Source organism: Lacerta agilis, chromosome 6 (genome assembly GCF_009819535.1).
Source record: "Lacerta agilis isolate rLacAgi1 chromosome 6, rLacAgi1.pri, whole genome shotgun sequence".
In the NCBI taxonomy this organism is placed as follows: Eukaryota; Metazoa; Chordata; class Lepidosauria; order Squamata; family Lacertidae; genus Lacerta; species Lacerta agilis.
In genome coordinates, this window is record NC_046317.1 from 55,305,620 (window position 1) to 55,331,160 (window position 25,541).

Sequence of the window (25,541 nt, forward strand, 5' to 3'; positions counted from 1 at the left end):
TCTCGTTTTGCTTTTTTGTATTGATTAACTTCTCTGGATGGCAAAATTAATAATAAAAGCAAACAGAGTTGGAAGGCCAACCAGAGAAGACATGGCAAGATAGTGCAACAGGTTATTTGGAATCCAAAAGGGTTACAAGATAGAAATGTTCTGCAGATCACTTTACTGCTAGTTATTAAAGTCACCAGAGTTACTTTTTTAAAAAAACAACAACAAACAAACAAACACAAAATACCATCTTTAACCATTAAAAAAAAAACTTTTCATCAAGTAGCTTGCATTGCTCAGAAAAGCAGTGTTTTGAAATACTCGGCAACAACAAAATCCCCATCAGGTAACAGCTATCTGGGCAAACACACATAGGCTGAGATAAGTTAACTTCCAAGGAGTTCATAAAAAGCACACAGCCTCACCCCACATTATTCAGGCGGCCTCCAGACCTCTAGAGAGGAATTTTAGGGGGTATAAGAGGCTATTGAGAGGTGAAGGACACCAGAAGGCTTTCTTCCATTAAAACTGCATAAGTTTACTTATCTAATGCTCAGAGCCACAGTTCATACTTTTGTATTTAAAGGCACACATGTTTATCATGGACAAGATGCCCACTTTCTCTTATGCCTGATGTGCCTACTCTTTTAAACCAGTCTCCTTATTTGCTCCCATTCCAGTAAAGGCTTCCATTGGGCATTCAGATGCCATGTGCCCCAGTGCCCAGTTCTGATTTGATTTGCATTTCAGTCAAGATCTTCCCCCAAAAATAAGGGCAGGCCAATCTCCTGAGATACACAATGACTGCTGTAATTGTCACAGGTGTTGTCCAACTGACTTTCTCAAAATTGCAACCTCTCTCTCAGGAGGTGCAGAGAGGAAAGATACACCAAGGATAGAGATACACCTTTAGCCATCTTGCATTATTTTATTTTTAGAATCTATAATTAAGAATCAAAATATTCTAGTCTGCTCAAATGAATAAATAAACCAAAGAAGGATGGTGAGGGATCTTTTTGAGGTCCTGTGTGCTGTTACTGTAGTGAGTTCTCAACAGCTAACATCCTACTTCCACCACGGCTGCATGCTTTTAGTTCAAACAGCAAGGCAGTCTTGATTTTATGGAGGATGCTCAGAATCACATTAGCAAGCCCTTGCCCCCTCCCCACTTTTAGGGCTGAAAATACCAGGATATAGCAAGACACCCTTTTCTATGTTTGCAGTGCAGATACTCTCCAAGGGGCCAGAAACCTATGGTATTTTTTTTCCAGCTCAAGAGCTATTCCTTTCCTATTGCCTTGCCACATCACTGTTCCCCTTCAGAGGAGTTTCTACCTCCGTTATGATCTTTGTGCAATTAAAGAAGCACAGTGCAAATAAAATAACCATCCCAGTCACTAAGATCAGAGATGATCATCAGGGTCTGTTTGGAGAGATGAAAGTGTTCAAGGGAATGTTACAGGTCTCCACCATTTAGGATTTCAACTCACTGTGAGAAGGCAGAGGTTGATTTGCCCTGCACTTGTTTCTCCCCTAATACTCCAGCCCCACTACACTGCCCTTACAGATCCATCCCACATCCACAAACTTCCTACCAACATACATTCTTCTCCCTCCAAACACACTCCAGTACCCTGTTGTACCAGTACAAGCCATTGTTAAAACCTTGAGTGTTCTCTTTACATTCCAAAGCGTATGCAACAAATAAATACTTCTAGCTGGTAGCACTTCTAACCCTGTCAGGGGAGGAGAAGACAAAGTCTGAGGAAAGTTCTCTCGTCCCACCTCAAAAGGAAGTGCAAATTGTTTGGACAACTCTGTTCCTTCCGAGCCAGAGCCGCTGCGAGACATCACTGCGGATGTGTGCATTGATTAGCGCAAAGTCTTCCCATGGCCCCCTCAGCTGAGTTTCATGCTGATGGCCACAGCCCGCTTGTAGACCTCAGTGACGTTATCGCAGTCCACCAGGGAGAAGCAGCTATCTGCCAGAGGGTTTTGGCAACGAGTCACTGTCCAGCGGCGGAGCCGCCGACCTCCCGCCTCTCCCTCCTCCTCCAGCTGCAGGAGGTCATCCGCAGAGACGGATGCTCGCATTGGGATGCCTCCACTCCCAAGCATCCGATCAGGCAAGTCAAGCTGGTCAAAGGACTCTGTGGAAAGGATACTGTCCTCGCTCACCGCACTGGATGGGCGACTACGGCAGGTAAGGGGCAGCTTGGGCAAAGCGACTTCAGCAAAAGGGGAGAAGACCTTGGCAGGCACGCTGTCGGACTCGGTGCTGCTGGAAGAGTACTTGCCATTGTGCTTCAAGATGCCTTTCCTCCTGGTGTGATGGTCGTAACTGGAGCTCTGAGATGAGGATGCGGAGGAGGCATCGTCAGCAAAGACGTTGGCATCGAGGTCCATGCTAGAGTCCAAGACATCCACCGATTCACTGCGCTCTGGGGAGGAGTAGTAGCCAGACTCTCTCTTTGGGGGCTTCTTCAGGATTCCCTTCTTGGGTGCGGTAGGGGTGGCTGAAACATCTTCGTTCTTGCAGTTCAAAGCCTTGGATGACAAGACGCAAGTCAAGTCAAGGGCAGTTCCAGTATTGCCCTCCTTCCGCATGTCCACAGGAGGCGACATCACTAGAGGAGGAGGGGGAGGTGGAGCCTGGGTCTTCTCACAGGAATTCCTCTTCTTCAAGATGCCTTTGGGTCTCTTGAGGATAGATTTGGATGGGTTCTCAGGAACGGGTCCTGTCTCCTGCAGAGCGTGGGAGACGTCATTCTCCTTCTTAGACTTCTTCAGTGAGCGCTGCCTCTCCAGCGTGACGCCAGGGATGTGCTGCTTGAAGAAGCAGCGGACCTTGGAGCCATTCTCAAAGAGGGGCCTGGAGGAGCGGCGCAGCCACTCTGCCACGGTGGCCAATGGAGATTCATTCTCACGCAAGGACTCCTGCTCCCCAATGGGCACCTTGTAGCCCCAGTTCACCCACCAGTGACTGGCGATATCTTCGATGGTGGCTCGGCGCTCTGGGTTCACCATCAGCATCCACCGGATTAAGCCGCAAGCCTCTGAAGGACAAAGAAACCACATCAGATACACAGGTAAGGGCCATGTTCCATTTTAAATCTCCTTTCCCCAAGTAAGGGAAGACTCTGACCTCTCCACCTCCATGTCAGCCAATGGCTTGGCCTGTTTAACAGATAATCAAAAGCCATGACATCTGGTTGGTCACTGTGAGAGCAGGATGCTGGACTAGATGGGTCATTGACCTGATCCAGCAGGCTCTCCTTATGTTCATGACTACCTATTTTATTTAATAATCAGGGACAGTTGCATGCACTGGCCACTATGTGCTTCATGTTGTTTGTGTTAACTGCACATAGAGAGGCACATGATGTGTAATCCACACTTTCATAAAACGATATCAAAACAGCAGAATGCAGAACTTCTACTTTCATTTCCACTCACCTGATAGCTTGGTGGGCTCTCTATAGTCACCGCTTGAGATTTGCTTGACCAGAGTCTTGTAGTCTTGACCATCAAAAGGCATTGCGCCATGAATCAAAATATAGAGGAGCACTCCAAGGGACCAGCTGTCAACCTGAAGAAACAGAAGAGACAGCAGCATCAGCAGGTGAAAAGAACAAGGACTGTCTTGCTCATTACTATTGCTTTAATTCAGCCTTCTGGGTGTCACTGGACTACAACTCCCATCATCCCCAATCATGCTGGCTGGGGCTGATGGAAGTTATAGCTCCAAGTGCATGGAGGGCTCATATGCTGGATGGAGCAGGCTGCTTTAATTGCTAGGCAAAGACATCTCAAGACACTTAATTTTAGATATGTGTCGTGTAGACAATTCTCCCTTGTTACTGATATTTGCCAAGGAAATGAGACAAGGAACCTCAGACCTGGGAGCACATGGACAGAACCATCAGTGGTCTAAAAAGGGGAACCCTCACCTTCCCCAAGGCCCCCGTGCCCCGAAGGAACACAGAAGATGAGAGAGAAGCCCAGACTAGAGGGTACATAACTGCCAGCCCATGAGGGACTGGCCTGAGAGAATGGTTGTGTCTGGAGTTTGTTTTATAAGCAGCCCTCTTACCTCAGGTCCTTTGTAAGGTCTTCCATTGACGATCTCGGGGGATGCATAGAGGGGGCTCCCACAGAAGGTCTGGAGGAACCTGTCTTGTTGGAAGACATTGGAGAGGCCAAAGTCTGCAATCTAGGGGTGGGAGGGAAATAAGGTGACAGGTTAGCACTGTTGTTGGTGGAAGACCACTACCATAACCTGTATTGTGTCTATTAAAAATATTGCTGGCCTGAATTAAGATTTGAAATCTGAACCCACAGCTTCTAGGGCTGGGCATTGGATCACAGCTGCACCGGCTGAATTTCTGCCTGCCATTCACTTGTTCAGGAGCCTTCCAGGAAAAAGGTGGAAGCCCTAAAAGCACACTCAGTTCCTAGACTAAAAGCAGAACTGCTTCATCAGGTATGTATCAGGGCTTGAAGAACTGAGCAGCCGGGCTCTACCAGTCTTGCGCTTGTGCCACAGCTGCAAGCATCTGCTGATACCACATTTTTAATACCTTTGTTTATCCAGCCCCACAGCCAATCAGATCAGCCAGAAGGTACAGAACATGTTTCCAGGTTCACAGTTGCAGAACGGCCTATTGTTCAGGCAACATAGACCATGGGAGGTCTTTGTTTATTATTAACTGCACAAATATCTCCATTATGTTAACAGTTGACTGGCTCTTTTTTTTTTTAAGGAAGAAAAACTCTCTGGGTGAAAGAGTATCTGGTTTATGCCGTTAAGCAGAACTTTGGGAGCCTTGTTTCCTTATCCTTGCAATATATGAAGAGTTGCAGCCCCCTGGATTTTAACAATTATGGGATACCACATTTTCCTACCAGTCCCTCTTGCTGCATTATAAAAGGTAGGAAACTCAGTGGGCTGGCACCACAAAACTGGGCCTTGAGGCATTGTCATCTTCATGCATCCCCCACCACCTCTGTGAACCCAGACCTCATAGCTCCCCCACAGAAGGGTTTGGCCAAGGGAAGGCTACATAAGCGACTAGGGAAAATAGTTGATGTACCATTATCATAGCACATGCCTGGCAGTCCAGCAAGACCATCACACTTTTAAAGCTATTACAACGGATTTCTTTTCTCTGCATAAAGAAAAGGGTAGCCCAAGGTGCTGCCCTTATGTACTGTCTGCTGGTGGACTGCAAACTCAAGTCATCCCTAACCAATGGCTGTGCTGGCGGGGGCTCAGACTCTTATGGGTTCAAGCCCCACATTGAGCAAAAGATTCCTGCATTGCAGAAGGTTGGAACAAGATGAGCCCCGTAGACCCTTCCAACTCTACAAATCTATGATTTTATGACATCTGGAGGGCAACATACTGGCTACTCTTGCCGTAAGATTTGTCCTTCCACTGAGTGCGAGTAATCAACATTGCTTCTTTCAATTATCAGAGCAGTTCCTACTTGGTCATCTGTTGCTCAAAAGGTGCCTGGGAATTTCACATTCTTATTATTCCATAGCAGGACAGCTCTAGGTATGTTTCCTGCTTGGCAGGGGGTTGGACTGGATGGCCCTTGTGGTCTCTTCCAACTCTATGATTCTATGACTCTATTATCCTTTTGCACAGAACTAGGATAAACTCTGTTGGATTATTCTTAAGCCTGACAATTGAAATATTTGGTCTAATCATCTTGGAAACAGGCATTTCCTCCTTGCTTAAAAGCCACAAAAAACTTTCCCCTTATCCCTAACTTGCCATGAGTCACTATTTGGATTACACGGAATAGCTGCATGTTTATCGTGCGAGATATGCCCTGGTATTCTGGTAACTGCTGGCTATTTATAGCTCCTTCGTCTCCCTGGATAAAGGATCCTGGTCCTCAAGGATTTGGAGGACAGCATTTTCTCGTTTTCCACAGTTACAAGAAATAGCAAAGGCTCACCTTTTCCCTTTGCAACCCTGGTATCCAACAGTAGCAGGTGCCAGTTTAGAAATGAGAACAATCCACAGACAACATGGTCTGAACCATCCTTGCCCAAACAGCTGCCCTCCAGATGTTGTTGGACTCCAAACCACATCACATCCTGCCAGCTTGATCAATGGTCAGGGATGAAGGGCGTTGTGGCTTTTAATTGTGGATTTTAATTTTGTCATTAGCTTTCTATTTTAAAGTCCTCTTTTTCTGTATATTTTGCTATTATCTGAAGGCAACCTTGACTTTAAAGGGGCAAATAACTTCCTCCCAGGCATTTGAGCATCACATGTTGCAAGCTACTGACAACTTGAATAGCTCCACTTACCTTGATGTTGCCGTTAGCATCCAGAAGGATGTTTTCAAGCTTCAGATCTCTATGAACAATTCCATTCTGTTGAGAGAGAGAAAAGGAGAGTTTAGGTTTGTTTTTTCTGGTGGAAGCCAAAGCATGCTAGAAGTCTGCCTCTGCTAATTCTGTCCATCTATAGAGATGCAAGCAGTGTGTTTAACAGACTGTTGCTTTTTTTCTTAAGGGCAAAAAGCCCAAAGCAGCCAGACAGGAAACTAAAGTGAGAGCCACAATATACACACCCACTAGGAATACAAGAGAGAAAGTTCTAACAAGGGATTCCAGCAAATGTTCCGCCCAACAATTAGGTTCAAATTGAGAACCTTCCACTTTATTCTACTGTCGTAGTGCTCATTTACACAACTAGAGAACTTTCCGTAAAAGCATGTGCTTGCATACAAACCTGTGAGCCATGTTTTCATAATCGCAAGTCCATGAAAATAAGTAGGATCACCACAAATGACAGTTCCAATTGCACTAAACAATAATGAAAGCTCTAAATGTCTACAAAGGACCTCTTTAACCAAGTGTTGCATGTTGCTATTCTTGTTTCCCCATCTCCAAAACAAGATGGCGGGTGAAAGAACGTCAGGTTTGCTAGTGTCATTTCTCAGATACAAGCACAAAACTCTCTCCTTTGCATTCAACATGCAGCATGCTCATGGCCATCCACATGTTGCCATCATCTGACCAATGTTGGGTACCACTATCTGTCATGGACCTGAAATCATGTGATGGACCCAGCAAATTCAGTTGCTATCATTGCCTGATATTTAACAATTTCACGAGCAAAATAGAAAAAAAGTCAGGCTCCTAGTCCATATTATTGCAATGTGGAGTTTAGGTAATGTCATGACAAATTGCAATTATGTTCCCTGATCACACCTTCCTGTGCACCATGCAAGCCCATTTTTGTCGTCTGGCCTTTAACATTCCTAGAATCCCAAAATTCTTTCCCAAAAGAAAGAGTTCAAAAACCTGCATCTCTACATTCCTCCCCACATTCTGCAACAAAAACAAAACATGCAAAGTAGGAGGAGGCCAGGAATTCTAGACATTTATTGCCTGGGTATATATTACGATTGCTTTATCCAAGCTCAATCTATCACCTTAAGTTTTTTTGTCTGCCTCAAAACTTCAGCAGATCACAGGAATAAATTTTGAGGGTAGAATAAATGAGATTAGCTGCTTTCCAGTTTAGCAAATAAGCTTACCATTTTTGGTATACACATTGCAAGTGGCAAAAATAAAATTAACCAAATCCAGACTTTCAAGAGTCAAAGAAATTTCATGGGCTCTGTCTCTAAACATTTGGTGATGCAATACTATCGGCATCTGTTTCCTTAACAGTCAAGATTTAATTTTTAAAAAACCTGATGATACAGCAGGTATAAAGAGGTTCATTTGCATTCCCCGTACAGATCAGCACAACTGAGTTTGTCACTTCACAAGGACCCTTTCGCTTCAAGTAAAAGTGAAAATGCAATCCGGAATGCTTTACATTTTTAGTATTAAATCCAGTGTGACAGCTATGGGTGTTCCCCCAAGTGCAAGGTTGACATTGACAATACTACTGTGACTAACCTCGTTAGGGAAACATAGTGCCTTAGCAGTACACAAAACACCCTGAGGAAATATGCAGCTTTGCTTGTCTCCAACACCATAACACCTCTGTACAGAACACACTGGGCAGCTTTGGATAGCACCTGTCCAATCCAACACTACACTACACAGAGAACACATCCAAACAACACAGCATGGGCACATAAAAACCTATGTGGAAACAGAGCATGCAGTTCGGGCCTATGTGTGTACACTATAATTCAGATGACTTGTTCCAGGGGTGCCATGCCTTGGAATGGGCAGTATCACCCCAACCTGGCCCACTATGCACAGCAGGACAAGGGTCTAATAGCCCTCCCCTATCACTTCTTTCCTTTAAGGAGGAAGGTAGCCCTCCAATGTTTATGTCCTCGTTAACATCAAAATTCCTATGACTGCCAATAATTACTAACCTTTATACCTATAACTGTTCTATAACAGTTCATTCATAACAAATTGTATGATCCGTGCTTGAAGCATGTTGCTACATGGTGATGCAAATATATTATGTACTTTATGTTCCCTGTAGACTAATGCAGATCCACAAACTTGTTTCAAACATTCACACAGGCTTGTGAATGGGTTTTCCACTTGCCCCATGGTTTCTAGGCACAGGTCAGAGCAGTTCTGCCTTTGCCTGCTGCTTTTCCACAAACAGCCTGTGCTTTAGTGCTAAACTGGAACAAATAGCAATCCGGTTTGCTCAGATTCAGCGGTAAACTGGATTTTCCCAAGCGAAAGCAGTGGGGCAAACAGCACTGTGGTTGAGTCAACAGATACAGGGAAAGCAGGAAGCAAGAGAATGAGCCCTCTTTTTTGCTGTAACATGGTAAGCAGAACTTGTGAACCACACCATTGGGGAGATCAATGAAGACAAGGAGGCAACTCCTGGTGATATTTGAACAGAGTCTCAAGACTCCTACACTTCGACTTTTGAAATGTCTTAAGTAACTACTGGATAAACAGCACAGACATGAGAAGATGCACCAAGACTTTAAGTCATCCAATTCGACTCACCTTGTGACAGTAGTAGATAGCGGACACCACCTGCCTGAAGAAGTGCCGGGCTTCCTGCTCAGTTAATCTCTGGCGCTCACTGATGTAGTCGTAGAGGTCTCCCTTGCTGGCATACTCCATCACAATGACGATCTTGCTGCTGTTTTCAAATACTACATGAACAAGAACAGGGACAGCATTAAGATGAATCACAAAGAATGCAAGATGTCTAAGCCAAACAATCCTGATGACAAGTCTGTGGCTTTAGTTCCTATCCCAAGAGTGGGGAACTTCTGCTCCTCTTGACATTGTTGGACTCCCAGTTCTCATCAGCTCCAACCAAGGTGATCAATGGTTAGGGAAGATGGGCATTCTAGTCCAACAACCCCGTCCCTGTCCTATCCTGACTTGTGTCCCTTCCAAATCAGGCTCATGAAGTTGGTGCTCTAGGGTACCAGTTCAGTTCATGCGAGGCAAATGCAGCGTTAATTTAAATAGTGCATTCATATAAACTCTAAGATGGCCCAACACCTGCCTGTTTAACAAACAAGAACATTTCATTCAAGTCTAATGTATTTTACCAGTTAGTAGCTTAGGGTCAGGATTTTCCTATCACTATTTAACACACCGTTTATGTCATTTTGGAGTTAAAGTAAGAGCTATGGACCAAATGGCACAGGCTGTACAAACACAGAGAGCCTTGTGAAATGCCAACCCTTCTGCTATATTTAGCAGCACGGTGCCTTAAGAACTCTCACCGTCACCAGTATTTACAATACTGCGCGTATCTGCCATATGCCAACAATAAATGGAGCCAGGCTCCAGGTTAGAACACACACCTTACGTGGCATTTCACAGAGTTCTAAGAACAATTTTGCAGGAATCTTTACTCTCAAAGCTGTAAATAATGGGATCTGGCTACTATTGCTTTTAAAAAAGGGGAGGGGGAGAAAAGAAAAGAAAAGAGACCATGCCGCCACTACAAGTTGTTTTGTACACAAAAGCAGGGAAGAAAGTACAAAAGTGTGTAGGAGGGGAACTTTTACCCTAGAGATCTGTGTGCTGCTGCTGCTACTGAGTCATCTATTTGTGCCTCCGGTAGAAGCCACAGAGAATTTCACCCCTTGCAACATTGTGGGGTCGATGAAAAATGGCATTTACTTGTACATTAGAATGGGAAACAGAAGAAACAGCATCCAGCGCTGCTTAGTGAAAAGAGCTTTGTGACTCCCCCCCCCCAAATAGTTTTGCAGATAGCCTCCTAAAAATCACAGAGACATTTCACCACACTTTTGATACCTATAGTGAATGGAAATAATGCCCCATGCATATCATATTTAACAGCATCAGAATTGATTATATATGGGTCTCTCTATGTATATCAGGTTGGAGCTACAAGTTCTTGAGTTCAGTCTGACCCCTTTTTGAAAAGTAAGACATCTGAAAAATAAATGAAAAGGAGGCTGGCACAAATATTATATGGATATATCTGAAGAGGGGCAGTGTGTTATATGTTATTACCTTCATGGACAGCAATGATGTGGGGGTGATTGAGGGACGACATGATTTCAATCTCTCTCCGGATATGGACAAGATCCTGCTCATCCTTTATTTTGTCTTTCCGGATAGATTTGATGGCAACCTGGAAAACAGGGAGTTTGAAAAGTGGTTAGCCAAGAAGTCATCTCCTTCCTTGCTGATGGAAATACAACATACCGGTATGTTCATGATTGGAAATAGACCAGCTACAAACTCTGTGCCACAGGGGTGATATCTATTAAGAAATGATCCACATTGGTGGACATGAGGTATCAACACAACAAAATGCTGGGTTACAAATTCTTACTTGCTAATATAATAAAAATCCAGTAAATGTGCATGACAGCATCGGCTACTAAGAATCTGAAGCTTTAAAAGTACCATATGGAGTTAAGAGTTGGCTCAGTATTTGGAAGCTCACATGTTTATACTGACAACTGAAGAAATGCATGATGGGAAACATGTAATCCGATTGGCTAACTAAAGAGACACTCTTGGGGGAACACTGACTCTAGAAACACTTTGGTTCAAGTTTAGTGATTAAGACAATCCTATTCTATTCGAATCAAAGTTGCACTTAAGTTTCATATGTTCTTTTCAACATACACCTGCTTTGTTCTTTTTTAAGGCAGGGGCTATACACAGGCACCATATGTTTCAGGCTTAGGCAAAGAGCTTCTGCAGTTAGGATACATCACTGCATGGAATGTGACCAGTGAACATGACTTAATATCAATAGCTTCATTTGATGCCCTTAGGAACAGTTCTGTTATATTAGACTGAGAATAACTCCCTCAATTTTTTTATTTTTTAAAAAGCAATGGAAGAGAAGCCATGAGTTCCAGGCAATGTTCCCTTTTGTGGAAAAGAAGCACTAGTCAACACAGAACTCCCCACCCTCCCAACCCAGCAATACAACCAGCAATCCAAAATGGTGGAAATTTGAACCGGCAGGAGGAAACCTTCCAAAGTTTGCTCAGATTTCTTTATTATGAAAATTCCTCCACAAGGAAATGAAGGGGAGGAGAGAGGGAAAGTGAGAGGACCAGAGAATAGATGCAGCTAATCCTCTTTCAAAGGGATTGTGAAGACAATGGGCTCCTTGGGTTGAATTTACAAGGGAATCCAGCACAACCTCCTTTCTTCTATCAGGCAAGAATGCGGAACAGCATTAATCCTGTAAAAGGATCCTGGAGGACACATAATACTAAGCCTCCCAGCAACAACAAGGAAAGGGAGGCCTGGGCTTGCATCCCCAAAGCAGTGAAGTGTTAGAGCTCTCTCCCATGCAACCACCATCAACGCACACTTCACTATTACCACCAACAGATAGAGGGCGGAACTGTGCATTGAAGTAGTTCAAAGGATGGTGTACCAAGATATCCCCTGTTTGCCTCGGCAGCAAAGAGGTCTGGCCTTGGAGGCCTGAGTAAGGGCAACAGAATCAAGAGATGGTCCAGTTGCTAGTTAGAAAGTTAGCTTGGGATCCAAGAAATCAGATTCATGTGCACTTCCTATTCAACAAAAAAATCACATGATTTTGGCAGTCACAAAATGGTTTGCTCTCAAGCTTCAAAGCAAGCCAAACAAGAATCCAAGATGGTGGCCTTCCCCATTGCACTTTTAGGAAAATAAAAGTTGCCCTCAATCACAGTGTAATAATCACAAAAACTATCATAACAAGAATATTTTCAGAGAAACAGAAGTGGTGCATGCAAGTCCCAGAATTTGTTAACCCAATATTTACCCACCAATGCTGGCTGCTCTCCATATGTAGGGTCACTGGGCAACATTGCCACAGCAGTGTGTTGTTTAGTAATACCTATTTCATCACCACAACTTCCTTCCCACTTATAAGTTTGTTGCAGCTTTTTGAAGTTATGTATCCCCAAAAGATAAACCAATTATGTGAGCTCAACCAGGCACATCATGAATCACTTCTTGCAAAAATGATCAGGGAAGTTCAAAGCAGGTTCTTCTGTGCAAGAGAGATGTATAAATCAATCAATGACATAAAAGAAAAATGAATAACATAGGGAGAGGTGCCTGGGGGCGGGGGGGGGGGGTAGCCTACAGTTTTCTTGCAATAGGAATTACTTAATCCAGAGTTGTCACATAGGTCAACATCCAACCTACACTTGGAATTACTGTTACAAGTAAGGAGCATCATGCCCACATCCAGTTAAGTCTTATCTGCTAAATGCATGACCTACCAACCAGCAAGGTTGAATGGGGGAACCAAATAAATAGGAGATGTAAATAATGTTGGAAGCAATACAGATGGTGTGTTTGAGCTCAAGTCACTTTCCTTAAGTGGCCTTGGTTCAGGGGGTTAATCTTTAACCCTTTCTGCCTTATCACCTGGTCTCCCTTCTGGAATGTGCACAACTGTTGGACAATGCAAAGCCCTTTTTTGGTAAACAGACAAAGATGCAGCCTACTAATTTTACAAAGGTACTCATCCATTCCACCCCCTCCCCTCAGGAACCCCCCACTATTGAGAATCCCCATTGCTCCATTCACTGACCCAGAGGCATGTGCCCAGAATGCCTGGCATCTAGTCTGGTCCAAACTGCCCTAAGGATTTGGACAGGAGGCCCACAAGCAGAGAAACGGCTACCCAAGAGCCACCATGCCTTGCCTTCTCAGAAATCAAGAGTACTGCCTGACAATGAAAGGGCCACAGCTTGGAGGCCAGACTGAGCTCACTTGGGAAGAGAAGAGTCTGCCTTTTAATAGCTCCACTTTGGGACCACTGTATGGCAAAAAGCAAAATAAAAGTACTGTAGATAAATTAATAAAGGGTGATGGCCACACAAATCAAAGTGTGCTCAGGTGTATTAGCACATGCAGGGCAGGCACGCACTGAGCAGGACTCTTATTAGATGACAGCAATGAAGATCAGAGCATGATTCTAGACCCCTAAGAGATTCCCCGGCCCCTGTTCATAATGCACTTGAAAGTAAGTGTCTATGGCCCACAAGAGACTTTGAGAAAGTGCCCATTAGACTACCAGCATCACACCCTTTCAGAGACCAGTTAGACTAGGCACATCTTTTATGAGGCTTAACCACTGTATATAGTGCACTATGATTGTAGGCAGACCACGTATATCCCCAGTCAGCTCTGCTTGATTGTTATAATTTGGTTTTAAAGCCCATTTCAAATCCGGTTTTAATTATGGTTTTGGAGAGGAAGAAATCTCCCGACAGGTAATGAAAGTCTGTCAGGTGGTTCCAAAACCAGTTCCGGATTATGCTCGCTGCCCTAGTCCCAGAAAGCAATGAATTATATCCTACTATCAGAGAGTGAAAGCCAAAAGTGCCACAAGCTCTCTCTGTTTTTGCCACCACAGACCAGTGGGGTAGACTAACAGCTACCCTACTGGACAATATTCCCAAGATAACAGGGGTGGGGGTGGGGACAGAGAGACTTTCCATTTTTAGGCACACCACCCTCCCCCTTTGTCTACACAGCACAGGACTAGGAGTCCATGTATCACATTTTGCTAGCAAAGTCTATAGAAACAGCAGGCTTCCTGTTTGATTTGGCAGAAAGCCAAAAGCTAAAAGCTACTCTCCAGCATTTAGGCAGACGCAGAATGGCAAACAGGTGTAGAAACCAATTCAGCTCATCACTTTCATCTGGTCTGCAGTTTCACATGAAGCTCCAGATAGAAAAGGAGGCTGCTCATAATCTCTGCGTAAGCAAATAAACCAGTAATTTAATAAGGCCCGATATGAGCTTTGTTTGCAAATAAATACAATAAGTACCCATTGGGGTACTTATATAAAAAGGTGCCTGCATTAAAAGTTCATTGGTTTCTTTAGCCACAGTACGTCTGACACAATATCAGTTCATTTAAAATGTGCACTCCTCTACAGCTGACTCAGGATTTACTTCCTTTGATCCACAACATCACAGAGCAAGATTTGCTTGGATGCATTTGAAGCCTAAGCAGGCCTAGATGTCAGCGAAAGCCGGTGATCAAGATGATTCCCTGAGATATGGTGACTCTTGTGTCTTCAACAGAGGCACCAGTTATCACATACATCTCAATTTTCATTCATGTGGAAATGGAATAAACAGAATGACATTCGGGTTTTACATTGAAATTAGGAGAGGAGCTGCACTGCTTGATATTAGTAGCATCTGGAGACCAATGCTCGTATTGCCCAAGAAGACAGTGCCAGAGATACTGACAGAAAAATACAATCATAGAACTGTAGAGTTGCAAGGGATCCCAAGGGTCATTTAGTATCCAATGCGATGCAAGAGTCGTAACTAAACAGTTCTTGGTTTCAATAGCAGATCTTCCTTTGCTATGTCCCTGCACAGTTGCTGCATGGTTAACTCAGCCTTGGAAATAAAGTCACCAGTCTGCTAAGAGGCTATCAGTGTGCATTTCCAGACAAATGTGCATAGGAATGAGCAACCCTCACCCAAATGGTCTGGCAAGAGGAGGGCTCTATCAAGAGTTCCATCCATACATCCACCACCCTGCTCACTGGCCAGCATGGAATTCCTGCTTCCCTAAGGGCTACAATCAGGCAATTTGTTAAAGCCACTGATCAAGGACTTGAAAAATACTTATTAGACTTGTCAGTTAAAGAAACCAAGGTGGCAATATGAAAAAGGGCCACCTTTAGACCCAGCAACCATAAGCCCAGTGAAGCTTAACAAGGTTTGAATGCATTAACAGGAGCCAGGAAACACCTGGTAGGGCCCCCCAAAAGTGTTTTTATCAGGCTAGATTTTAAGCAAAGAACCCCAAAAGGGGGTAGCAGAGATAGCTCAGTTGGTACAACAGGAGACTCAATCTCCCCAACACATTGGGCAAAAGATTCCTGCACTGCAGGGGGTTGGACTAGATGACCCTCGTGGTTCAACACCACAGTTCCATGATTCATCTGTAGTTTGCAGTTTGCAAACAACCTTCAAAAGGAGTGGGGGTGGGATAGGCACAATTCATTAGATTAGGCTGGATATGATGCGAAACAAAAGAGGCACCGGGTTGCGCCAGACTACGTGCAATTTTTGTTTGCATGTTTGAGCAACTCAACACTGCAGAGAAAGGCCAAGCCCACTACTGCAGTAATATTTATTCTTTCCTTCTACAATTCCCAAAAGTCAACATGCAAATTCCCCTTCCACAAGGAAACAAAACTGCCATTTCAGTCAGCATGACTGGGAGCTGTTTATCCACCACCCACATCAACACTGCTCACTAATGGGCCAAGATGATGGTGCCACCAGATTAATTTATTCCCAAAATCCAGGGCTTTGCCAAGGCCTGCATAGACACGCCTTCTCCTACAGGGGTTTCGTACATAGACCACTGTCATTGTGCAGTAGGTTTCTAACAGGCTAGCTGCTTAGGTGCCTTTTGTTCGAAACCTGGAAGTGCTGCTATTAGAACACAGTCCCCAACAGCCTTTGGGCTAATTTTAATTGTGTTCACACAAACACTGATGGACCTTCCCCAGAAATACTAATTTACACCAGCACAGCAAGGTCAAAATGGGAGAGAGAGACCCTGAGATCTTTGGGCCCCTTCCTAGATTCTGCAGAGGTTCCCTGCCTGCCTGCCTGAAAACTCCAGCCAATGAAAGTAGACTTTCCACATTTCAAATGAGGACAGCCACAAAGGCAAACCGTGGCAGTGACAGGCAATTCATGTCAGATCAATAACAGCAGAGGAGAGAGGAGAGCTAAATATAGCAGCAGAGGATTGGCTAGCTTTGTCCTCTACTTTTTAAGGGGGGGGGAAAGGAGTGTCATTGCCAAAAGGGGCCCCCAAACCACTTGCCCTCCCATTTTACAAGGGCATTTTGGCTACCACCAAAGCTAAGCCTTACAAGGAAGCTGCTGCTACAAATGCCTTGCCATTGCCACCGAAAAGAAAGCTACTTAAGGCAGTCTTGCAGAAGAGGTGAAATTTTCACCACCCTGGCTCAGTAGGATGTAATTGCCCTTAATCCTACCACTCTGTTCCTCACCAGCCAGAGTGATTCACACCAGGCAAGTGAAGTTTTGCAAGGCCACCATTAACTTGCACAGGCCTGTCCCACAGCTTGCCAATTTAGTTTATTAACTCAGATTAGGATTAATTCGCTTTGCCTTCACTGTTTGCATCACTAATTTGGAACCAGGAGGCCTTTGCCACAAAGGGGTGGGGGTGGGAATCCCTGTCTCACAGCACCACCCACCCAACCTCTTTGTCTTTGCACACCTCCCCTTCCCTGCAACTTCACAATTTGTGAAGGCTGCCAACCCATGTGCCATTAGAGTAAGTCCCATCATGTGTCTCAGAGTAAGTCCCATCAAAAACCAGTGAAATTTATTTCTGAGTAAATCTGCATAGACTCAGGTTGCAGAGCTAGTTACAAGGCTCCTCTGAATTGCAGATTTTTAAAAACTCACTCTCTGTCGAAGATAACTGGCATTCATTATGCAATCTATTTCTATGCTGGGGGTAGGTGGGTGAGAGAGAGAGCATGCGCACATGCACGCGCACATTTTTTCCAAGGATCGCGAACCTGCCCCGGGCACCAGCAAACCCTGCAGGCTGCAATCCCGATTCACGCGCCCCCTCGTCCCCCCCTCCCTGCGTTTGGAAAGCGCTCTCCTGCAGCACCAATCGCCCCGCCGCCTTTGCTATCTGCAGCAGGGAACCCTGCGCTGCAGAGGATGAAGACTTCTGTGATCTCTCAGGGAGAATCTGCCAACCTTTATGGCATCAGATGCGCAGAAACCACAGAGCCGCTGCCAGGCATCTCGCCATTCAGAAATGCAAAGGGGGTCCCAGTTGCCAGCTTGCACGGCTTAAAACCTGGAGGACGAGAACGCCGCGCTTGCTGCAGAGGCAGCCAGAGGGGAAAAGGGCTTTGCAGCAGGGGAATTTGGCCGAGGGCGTCCTGCCGCTGCCAGCCACCTCGCTGCCAAATTGAAAAGGAACAGCAGTGCTGATGGTGGCACAAACAGCGGGAAGATTCAAGGGAGATCTTCCCGGGGAATGCTTCTGGGAAGAAGAAAACTGCGACACCGCGGGGGGTGAGGGAGAATTCTATTCAGGCAAGCAAAGGAACTTGTTCGGGGCAACCCAGTCCTGACACCTTGCAAAGGGGAACAAGCAAGGCGTTCAAGGGGCCTGACTCCCGAGTAATCGCGTTCGGGGTTGCAGCAGCCCCAGCCAGGGGTGCCAACCTGAATAAAATATATGGCGGGGGGCAGATGGGCCCCGCCCCACATAATCGAGCACAAGATGTTGCGCGCACCCTATTTGAATGTCAGTGCCAATCAACTTTGGGGGTGCCTGGCCCCTTCAAATATTTTATGGGGGGCTGCTGGGACCTCCGCCCCTAGAAGTTGGCACAGGGTCAGAATCCTGCCTGGCACCCCAAGAACCAATAACTGGCCGATGATGGCCGAGAAGCTTTGGAAATGTGCACGCAGAGCAATAGGAGCCTTAGCTTGAAGGGTCCCGGCGTAAAGCGGGTCCACACACAAGCACACGACACACGCGCTTCCCTCTCCCTCCTTACCAGCTTGCCGGTTCTCTCCCGCGCCTTCTTCACCTTGCCGTAGGTGCCTTTGCCCAGGGTTTCCAGGAACTCGTAGCGATGCCGGAGGTTGTGCTTGTGGTAGTGCCGCTTCACCGCCTGCTTCTTCGTCGGGGGCTTAGGCGACGGCAGGAGCCCGTCCCTTAGCGCGGCGGAGGCCGCCGGGGGATCGGAGGGCCAGGCGCGATCCATCGCCCCCTCCGGCGCAGGTGACAAGCGAAAGCGGGCGGAGAGAGAGAGGGAGACCGAGAGAGCGATCGGCAGACTGGAAAGCGCCGCTAGAGCCGGCCGGCCAGCGCCGAGCCAATAAATGCTACAAACCTGCGCGCTGCCGGACCGCCCCCTAGCAGCCATTGGCTGCGGCGCCCCACGTGGCCAACCTATTTCGCAAGGTGTCCATGGCGGTGGGGGAGATAAAGCGGGGGGGGAGCAGAGCGGGGGGGGGGACAAGAAGCCTTGTGTTGTCAGAGAAATATCAAGGATGCCTGGCCGTCTTCGCCAGGCGCATCTGTGTGGGAGCAGAGCTATATGGACCTCAGTTGGGGCTGACTTCCGAGGAAGGACGTGCATCCTGTGGTCGGTCTTTGTCTCGTAAGACAAAGAAAGCCAAGAAGACGCGATCGGTTCTATGGTGACAAGTTAAAACGACAGAAACTGAGCCACTCGGCGGGGGTTGGGTTTCTGAAAAGCCACCCTTAGCATAGCTGTTTGAAAGGGAGATTCCAGCTGCAAGCAAGAGGCGGGAATCTTGAAAATAACTGCATCCTACAGAATTAAACCACAGAGCCTAGGGCTTGCTGATCAGAAGGTCGGCGGTTCGCATCCCTGCGATGGGGTGAGCTCCTGTTGCTCGGTCCCAGCTCCTGCCCACCTAGCAGTTCGAAAGCACGTCAAAGTGCAAGTAGATAAATACCGGTAGTTAGGTACCGCTCGGCGGAAGGTAAATGGCGTTTCCTTGCACTGCTCTGGTTCTCCAGAAGTGGCTATGTCATGCTGACCACATGACCTGGAAGCTGTACACCGGCTCCCTTGGCCAGTAATGCGAGATGAGCGCCGCAACCCCAGAGTCTGACACGACTGGACCTAATGGTCAGGGCTCCCTTTACCTTTACAGAATCATTACTAGACTCTCAGCACTCCACAAACACCCTCGTTTTAGCACCTCGGGACCACTTCAGGAAAAAGATGCGTTTTATTTATTGCCTTTTTATCAGGTAGTATAGATGTTGTCTCTCCCATCATCCACACACCACCCCTGTGAGGTAGGACATATATACTTATTTCCCCATCAACAGTGAATGTCATAGCTGAACATCGGTACCTTCTTTTCATCCCAATTTGCTTACACAAAAAAGTGTTAAGGTCACTCCCAGACTGTCCCTGTTTTCAAGTGGGATTCAATCACATACTTGCAAATTCAAGTTGTGCAATTATAGGTGATTGGGAGCTCTTGAGAAACAAACCAGACCAATAGCAACTTTCTGTGATAAGGAAAGTGAGGGAGAATACACTGGGAAGTGTGCTAACACTTCCTTTGATGCAACATCATCTAACCACCCTGCAAACAAATCAGAATGAATGCTCAATAAACAGGCTGTCTGATGTCTGAAATCCCCCTTCCTCACTAGGACACTATTCCCAATGAACACAGTAAATAGTTATTTCCAAGGAAACAAAGTTTAAAACCTGTAGCTCTCAGGATGATTTGGGACTATATGTCCTATCATTCTTCACCATTAGCCAGGCTGCCGGGGGCTGATGGGAACAGGAGTCCAACAACATCTGGAGGGCCAAAGGTTCCTAAGACCTCCAGTGTATTTAGAACAACAATCAGAAGACATATGCTAAGAAAATGATGCGAAAGCAAATGGTGAATATATTTGTTGCTACAAAGACTCTAAAGCAAATACAGTTATTAATGGGAAACACCCTGTTTTATTCTGCAATCTATATGGGCAGCCAATCCTATGCATACCTACTCAGAAGTAAGTCTGGGCTTACTTGCAGATAAGTGTGCATAGGATGTAGCCTTAATATTTGAATTGTCCTTTAGCAGTGGATTGTTTTCCTGTGGTTCAATAAAAACCTGCTGGGCTATACACATTATGCAAAATAAATATGCAAACTATATTTTGACTCAACTGGGGGGGGGTTAATGTTTTTTTTTTAAAGTATTTGCTGGGATGTAGAAAGGTTGCTGCAGGTCTTGTTGTGATTCTTTGTAGCACTCCACTTGCTGTATTTTCTTATTTGTAATAGCAATCATCTATGCGTTTCCGTGTGATGCTCTGGTTCACCAGAAGCGGTTTAGTCATGCTGGCCACATGACCCGGAAGCTGTCTGCAGACAAATGCCGGCTCCCTCGGCCAGTAAAGTGAGATGAGCACCGCAAACCCAGAGTCGTCCGCGACTGGACTTAACGGTCAGGGGTACCTTTACCTTTACCTTAAAAAAACAAGAACACAAACAAACAAACAAAAAACACTCTGAATATACACTCAGAAGCTATTGGGCATTGCGTACATTTTTACAAAATCTAAATAATAAAAACTCTTACAGAGTTGTTTTTGCATCTGAAAAAAAACCCCACCCTCATATAGGTTGAAATACCCACCTCCACTTTTTATGGAACTTAATAATAGTTGGAATGACTGCCACATTGTGGTTTCAGATCTTAGAGAGGAAAGTTCCAACAGCAGTCAAAACAAAAGCTTCAGCCTGACTTTGGCATGTGAGGTCATCACATTGATTGAAGAAAAGATAACTACAGAGTTACTCATACAGACCTGGATTTTCCCAGAACTTCAAAGCGCTTGGGCAGCAATGACACATACCAGGGAAACACACACTAATACAATCAAGGCAGATCACAGCTGAACATAAGATTAATTCAATCAATTCAGTGTCTAGTGTGGTTTGAATAAGGTCACTTGTAGCATTACAGGAATAAAAAAAAAACAAAATAAAAAATATATAAAAATTCCTTCCAGTAGCACCTTAGAGACCAACTAAGTTTGTTCTTGGTATGAGCTTTCATGTGCATGCAAATAATAATAATAATAATAATAATAATAATAATAATAATAGATTCAGTATTGAGTTGGCATCATTGCAATTCTTACATGACAAATGTTTTGTAAATGCAGGAAACAATAGCATCATCAACAACTACTTGCATATAATATTCGGACCCTACTAAGACTTGCAAATGTTTAGTTATCTAGAAATTATTATGAGAAAGAGAGAAAAGGAGCCTCATTTTTATTTTTTAAAAATGTTGAGGCTCTCCAATATCTTGTTGGCAGGTTACTCCTATATAACTCCATTATGTTGAAGCAATCCACCCAGCACTAAGATATCAACAGCTATGTGAAGACATGTGGTGCATGTATCTTTTCTGCAACAGAAGAAACTACATGCAGTAGTTTACTGGTTACGTACTTAATTTGTTCCGGAGGTCCATTCTTAACCTAAAACTGCTCTTAACCTAAAGCACCACTTTGGCTAATGGGGCCTCCCGCTGCTGCTGTGCCGCCAGAGCACGATTTCTGTTCTTATCCTGAAGCAAAGTTCTTAACCTGAAGTGTTATTTCTGGACTAGCGGAGTCTGTAACCTGAAGCGTATGTAACCCTAGGGACCACTGTATTGTTTTATTTTCTGCCTTCTCTCAGGGCCTCCAAAGCAGAAAGAGAACCTTACCATAACCATATCTCATTTTATCCTCATGATAACCCTGTCAACTAGGTTAGACCAAGAAATATTAATTAATTAAATTTCCATACTGCCCTTCATCTGAAGATCACAGGGCAATTAATTTCTTTCCTGAAGACGGCTATTGAGCTTTGCTTATAAGGAACTATGTTTGAACAAACTAATTTGTGTGTGTACTGTACTTGAGCCCATGACGTTTCATGCTGGCAACCAGAACTTGTATCTGAAATCCAATCTCAGCACACATTGGATGCCTAATCTTCTCCACTATAGCTAGTCTTTGCTCATGGGAGGGAAGCACAAAGGTAGCACCTTGCTATCCTGAACATCTAGGAAAGTAACAAGATGATCAAGCGTATCTTAAGTTTAATGATGTGCATGCTTTGCAATGTTCATTTTAAAAAAATCCCACTTGAATACCTTAAGAATACTTGAAGCAACATAAAAGCCCAAATCCAGTGAATCTGGAGATAAAGATCAGTGACCACAATTGTTGGAGTCTTTGCGCATTCCTTGTCAATGACTCTCCCATTAAGGCTGCTTCCAGATGACATGCTTATTCATTTGTTTACAGAAAGGTTAAGCCACGACAGCTATTTTTTAGCATTCATGTTGATACATTTGTGGGTAGGTCAGACAACACTGTGTCAAGCAAGTGTTATACAACACTTTCCAGTGCATTTTCTCATCATTTTCCACATTGCAAAAAGTCCGATATTTTCGGGAAGTGAGTTTGTTGTACAAGACTGCCAAATTACCGGTAATGGGGCAACCTGATTTTCACTGGTATATGCAGGGACGGACTTTGGTAATATGGCGCCCTGAGTGAAGACGAAATTTGGTGTCGTCCCCGTCCCCGTCCCCCCATATTTCTGATTCTCACAATAATTCCTTTTGATACAGTTGCTTTTTTTGTGGATCATCTCCGTAGGTACCCATAGAGATATCATCATCATGTTCCCCCTTGGCTCTGCACCCTAAATCTGTGCTGGTATGTGATTGAATGCCACTTGAAAATGGTGACAGTCTGGATGGAAGCGTCTCTGGACCGAATGCTTAAAAACACACAGAGAGAGACCTACCGGTAACTCAAGGAGCCACTTGCTTGAAAAGGCATCGGGAACAAGGCTGCAGATTAGATGCCGAGTTCCACAATGCAGAGCATAACCCAAATTGGCTGGGAAGAGTGATTACATTGTTAATCATCCAAGTTGCAAATATTCACATACACACACCATACAGTAGCTATATTATCATAGAACTGTAGAGCTGGAAAGGACCATGAGGGTCATCTAGTCCAACCCCCTGCAATGCAGAAATCTTTTGCCCAACATGGGGCTTGAACCCATGACCCTGATATTAAGAGTCTCATGCTCTACCAACTGCATTCTTTTTCTCTTTCTTTCTTTTTGCTGTTATTACCAAACAGGACAGTTTTGAGATAGGCATATATAGACAGGAAGAGGTCAACAGTGTATATTTTCCGAGATTCCATGGCAGAACCCAACTACTCTTTTTGTGCTTGCAATGCTGCCAGGCACAGCTCAGTGCATGCCTTACTTGTTTACCCAAATGAGGGCATGCAGTTATCCAGCTACCTAATTGTGCCTAGCGACTCAGAAAGCTGAATGCCGTGTCCCTATCCTTATCTGAACCCACAAATACTAGAGCCTCATTCACGGAGAGGCCACATTTCAAAAGAAGGCTTTAGAGTTACTAAACTGATGCAGAGCCAGGAAGCCAGGCCATTGCTGCTTCTACTTCAGTTTGCCAAGAAAAAAATAATTTATTTGTAAATCAGATACAACTAATATTGAGGACAGGGGACATTTATTGGAAGAAGCTGGTGTTCGGGCTTGCCCTCTGAGTACATGGCAGGAATATCCAAAATGATGGCTGCTTGATGTGCCAAATTTGTGGAGGTAGGGTTTTTTTTGTTTTTGTTTTTGTTTTTTTGTTTTTGTTTTTTTTGCTGCTGCTGCTGCTGCTGCTGCTGCTGTGAACCAGTGACCATCAACCATGTAGCTGAGGTCACTCAAGGACTAATGAGTTCATGGGATACTGAATACTAATACACTCAGAGGAGACCATCTTATCAGGGATTACTGTGGGAATCCAGTATCACACTTAGATGTGTCCAGCTGATAGCAGTTGATGGAACCTTATGGTGAAGAATTGATTGACTGATTGATTGATAAATGTTTCTTCCTTTTTCAGGTAGGTTTTTCACACACCAAAAGCACTTGCCAACCTTTTAGGGGCCCATGGGCAAATTTGCAAGCTGAAGAAGTTGTTGTGGCACCACAGAGCACACTGTGGCCAAGCACACACTGCAACCAGTTCCATTAACCTAATTTCACCAGAGAGAGGAGCCCCTTGGGCACCAAGAAAGGTCACTCTAGGCCATAGCTGTCAACTTCCTTTTTTTAAGGGAAATTCCCTTATTCCGAATAGGATTCCTCGCAAGAAAAGGGAAAAGTTGACAGCTATGCTCTAGGCACATGTACACCTATGAGTGCCACATTGGTGGCCCCTGACCTAAAGGAACACCTCTTGTTCCTGTATGCCTTTACCCCATACCCTTGGGTCTTTAATGAAGGCCCATCTTCAAACCCCCTGAAACTGACATTCAGGGGGTGATGATGAGAGAGACAGCTTTTTCAGCAGTGCCCCCCCCCCCATCTGCAGAATGCTCCTCTATAAAGAATTTCCTGGCACCTATTTTTCTGTCTTCTTGGTCCCAGACAAACACTTTTTTGTTCACCAAGCCTCTTAACATCTTTCAATATTATTTAACATGGCCGGTACTATTTTAGTATCTGCAGAATTATGACAAATCTGGCTAGTTTTATCTTTTGTAATGGGTCCGAGTTTTGTTTTTGTGCTAAATGGATTGATTGCTGGGGTTTAATTTGTGTCTGTCGATTTTTATGGTTGGCTTTTATTGTTGTACTGCTGCTGGGTTGGTTTTATTGATTTGTGGCTTTCCAATCAAACTGTACGTTATGTTTCAGTTTTGTCTGTTTTACTATGGACGTCACTTGCTTTGCTTTAGGCAACTCATACACTAAATAAACAAATGCCTTCAATAAATTCAACTTAGAAGATGGAAGGGCTCCTAGGGGCTGACAGGTACTGTCTACCAAAGAGCTGAACCCATCTCAGGATGAACTGTTGCTCATTAGCCATGTAGTTGGGGTCAAATGAGGAAGACTAATCAATTCATGGAACAACATACTATCAGTAGGGATTACTGGAGGTATGCATCTCTGCACTTTGATGTTTCCAGATAATGGCAATTTCCTGTGTTCCCAGTTGAGTCCTTTCACTCCGAGATCCCAAATGAGATCATAGCATGACTCCTAAGGGCTGATGATGGGGATTGTCTACTGAACGCCTCCAGCACTAAGCACCAGACGCTGAGGACACACCACATGGGATAGCTGTTGCCATTATATGCCTTGTGTGTGAGCTTCTCTAGAGGCATCTTGTTGGCTGTGGATGGAAGCATAACCTTGGGGTCCACAGATCTTTGGTCTGATGCAGCAGCAGGCATCCTCTTATCGTCATCATGTTGCTCCTCAGAAACACTGGGCTCAGTCTATACACACACACACACAGGCACACACTGTTAAGTTATTGCTGTGAAATACTCAAGTTATGAAATGTTAACGTCTCACCTTTTGCTGAGTGTTTTTATGCTTCATGGCCAATGTACCATGATGGGCTCCTAAGCCTCCGACACAACTTTTTAATTATTCCCTTTGATGTGGTCACGAGACATTCCATGT

The 25,541-nt window shown here is 44.8% G+C and overlaps 1 protein-coding gene across 1 annotated transcript; it reads right to left on the minus strand.

Annotated features, from left to right (window-relative positions):
- Positions 1–1,254: 1,254 nt before the first annotated feature.
- Positions 1,255–18,301, minus strand: NUAK2 (NUAK family kinase 2). Its single transcript, XM_033152815.1, has 7 exons — positions 18,021–18,301; positions 10,459–10,579; positions 8,959–9,110; positions 6,316–6,381; positions 4,082–4,201; positions 3,445–3,577; positions 1,255–3,044 (listed from the first exon to the last, which is right to left on the minus strand). Exons 1-7 carry the CDS (start codon positions 18,228–18,230, stop codon positions 1,888–1,890), a joined length of 1,959 nt encoding a protein of 652 aa, XP_033008706.1. The 5' UTR covers positions 18,231–18,301; the 3' UTR covers positions 1,255–1,887.
- Between the last annotated feature and the right edge of the window lie 7,240 nt (positions 18,302–25,541).

Coding starts and splice junctions, on each gene's coding strand:
- NUAK2 (XM_033152815.1), bottom strand. CDS start 18,230: ATGGATCGCGCCTGGCCCTCCGATCCCCCGGCGGCCTCCGCCGCGCTA. Junction 10,580..18,020: donor GGGAGAGAACCGGCAAGCTG/GTAAGGAGGGAG, acceptor CCTGTTTTCCAG/GTTGCCATCAAATCTATCCG. Junction 6,382..8,958: donor CTATCTACTACTGTCACAAG/GTGAGTCGAATT, acceptor CTCTCTCAACAG/AATGGAATTGTTCATAGAGA.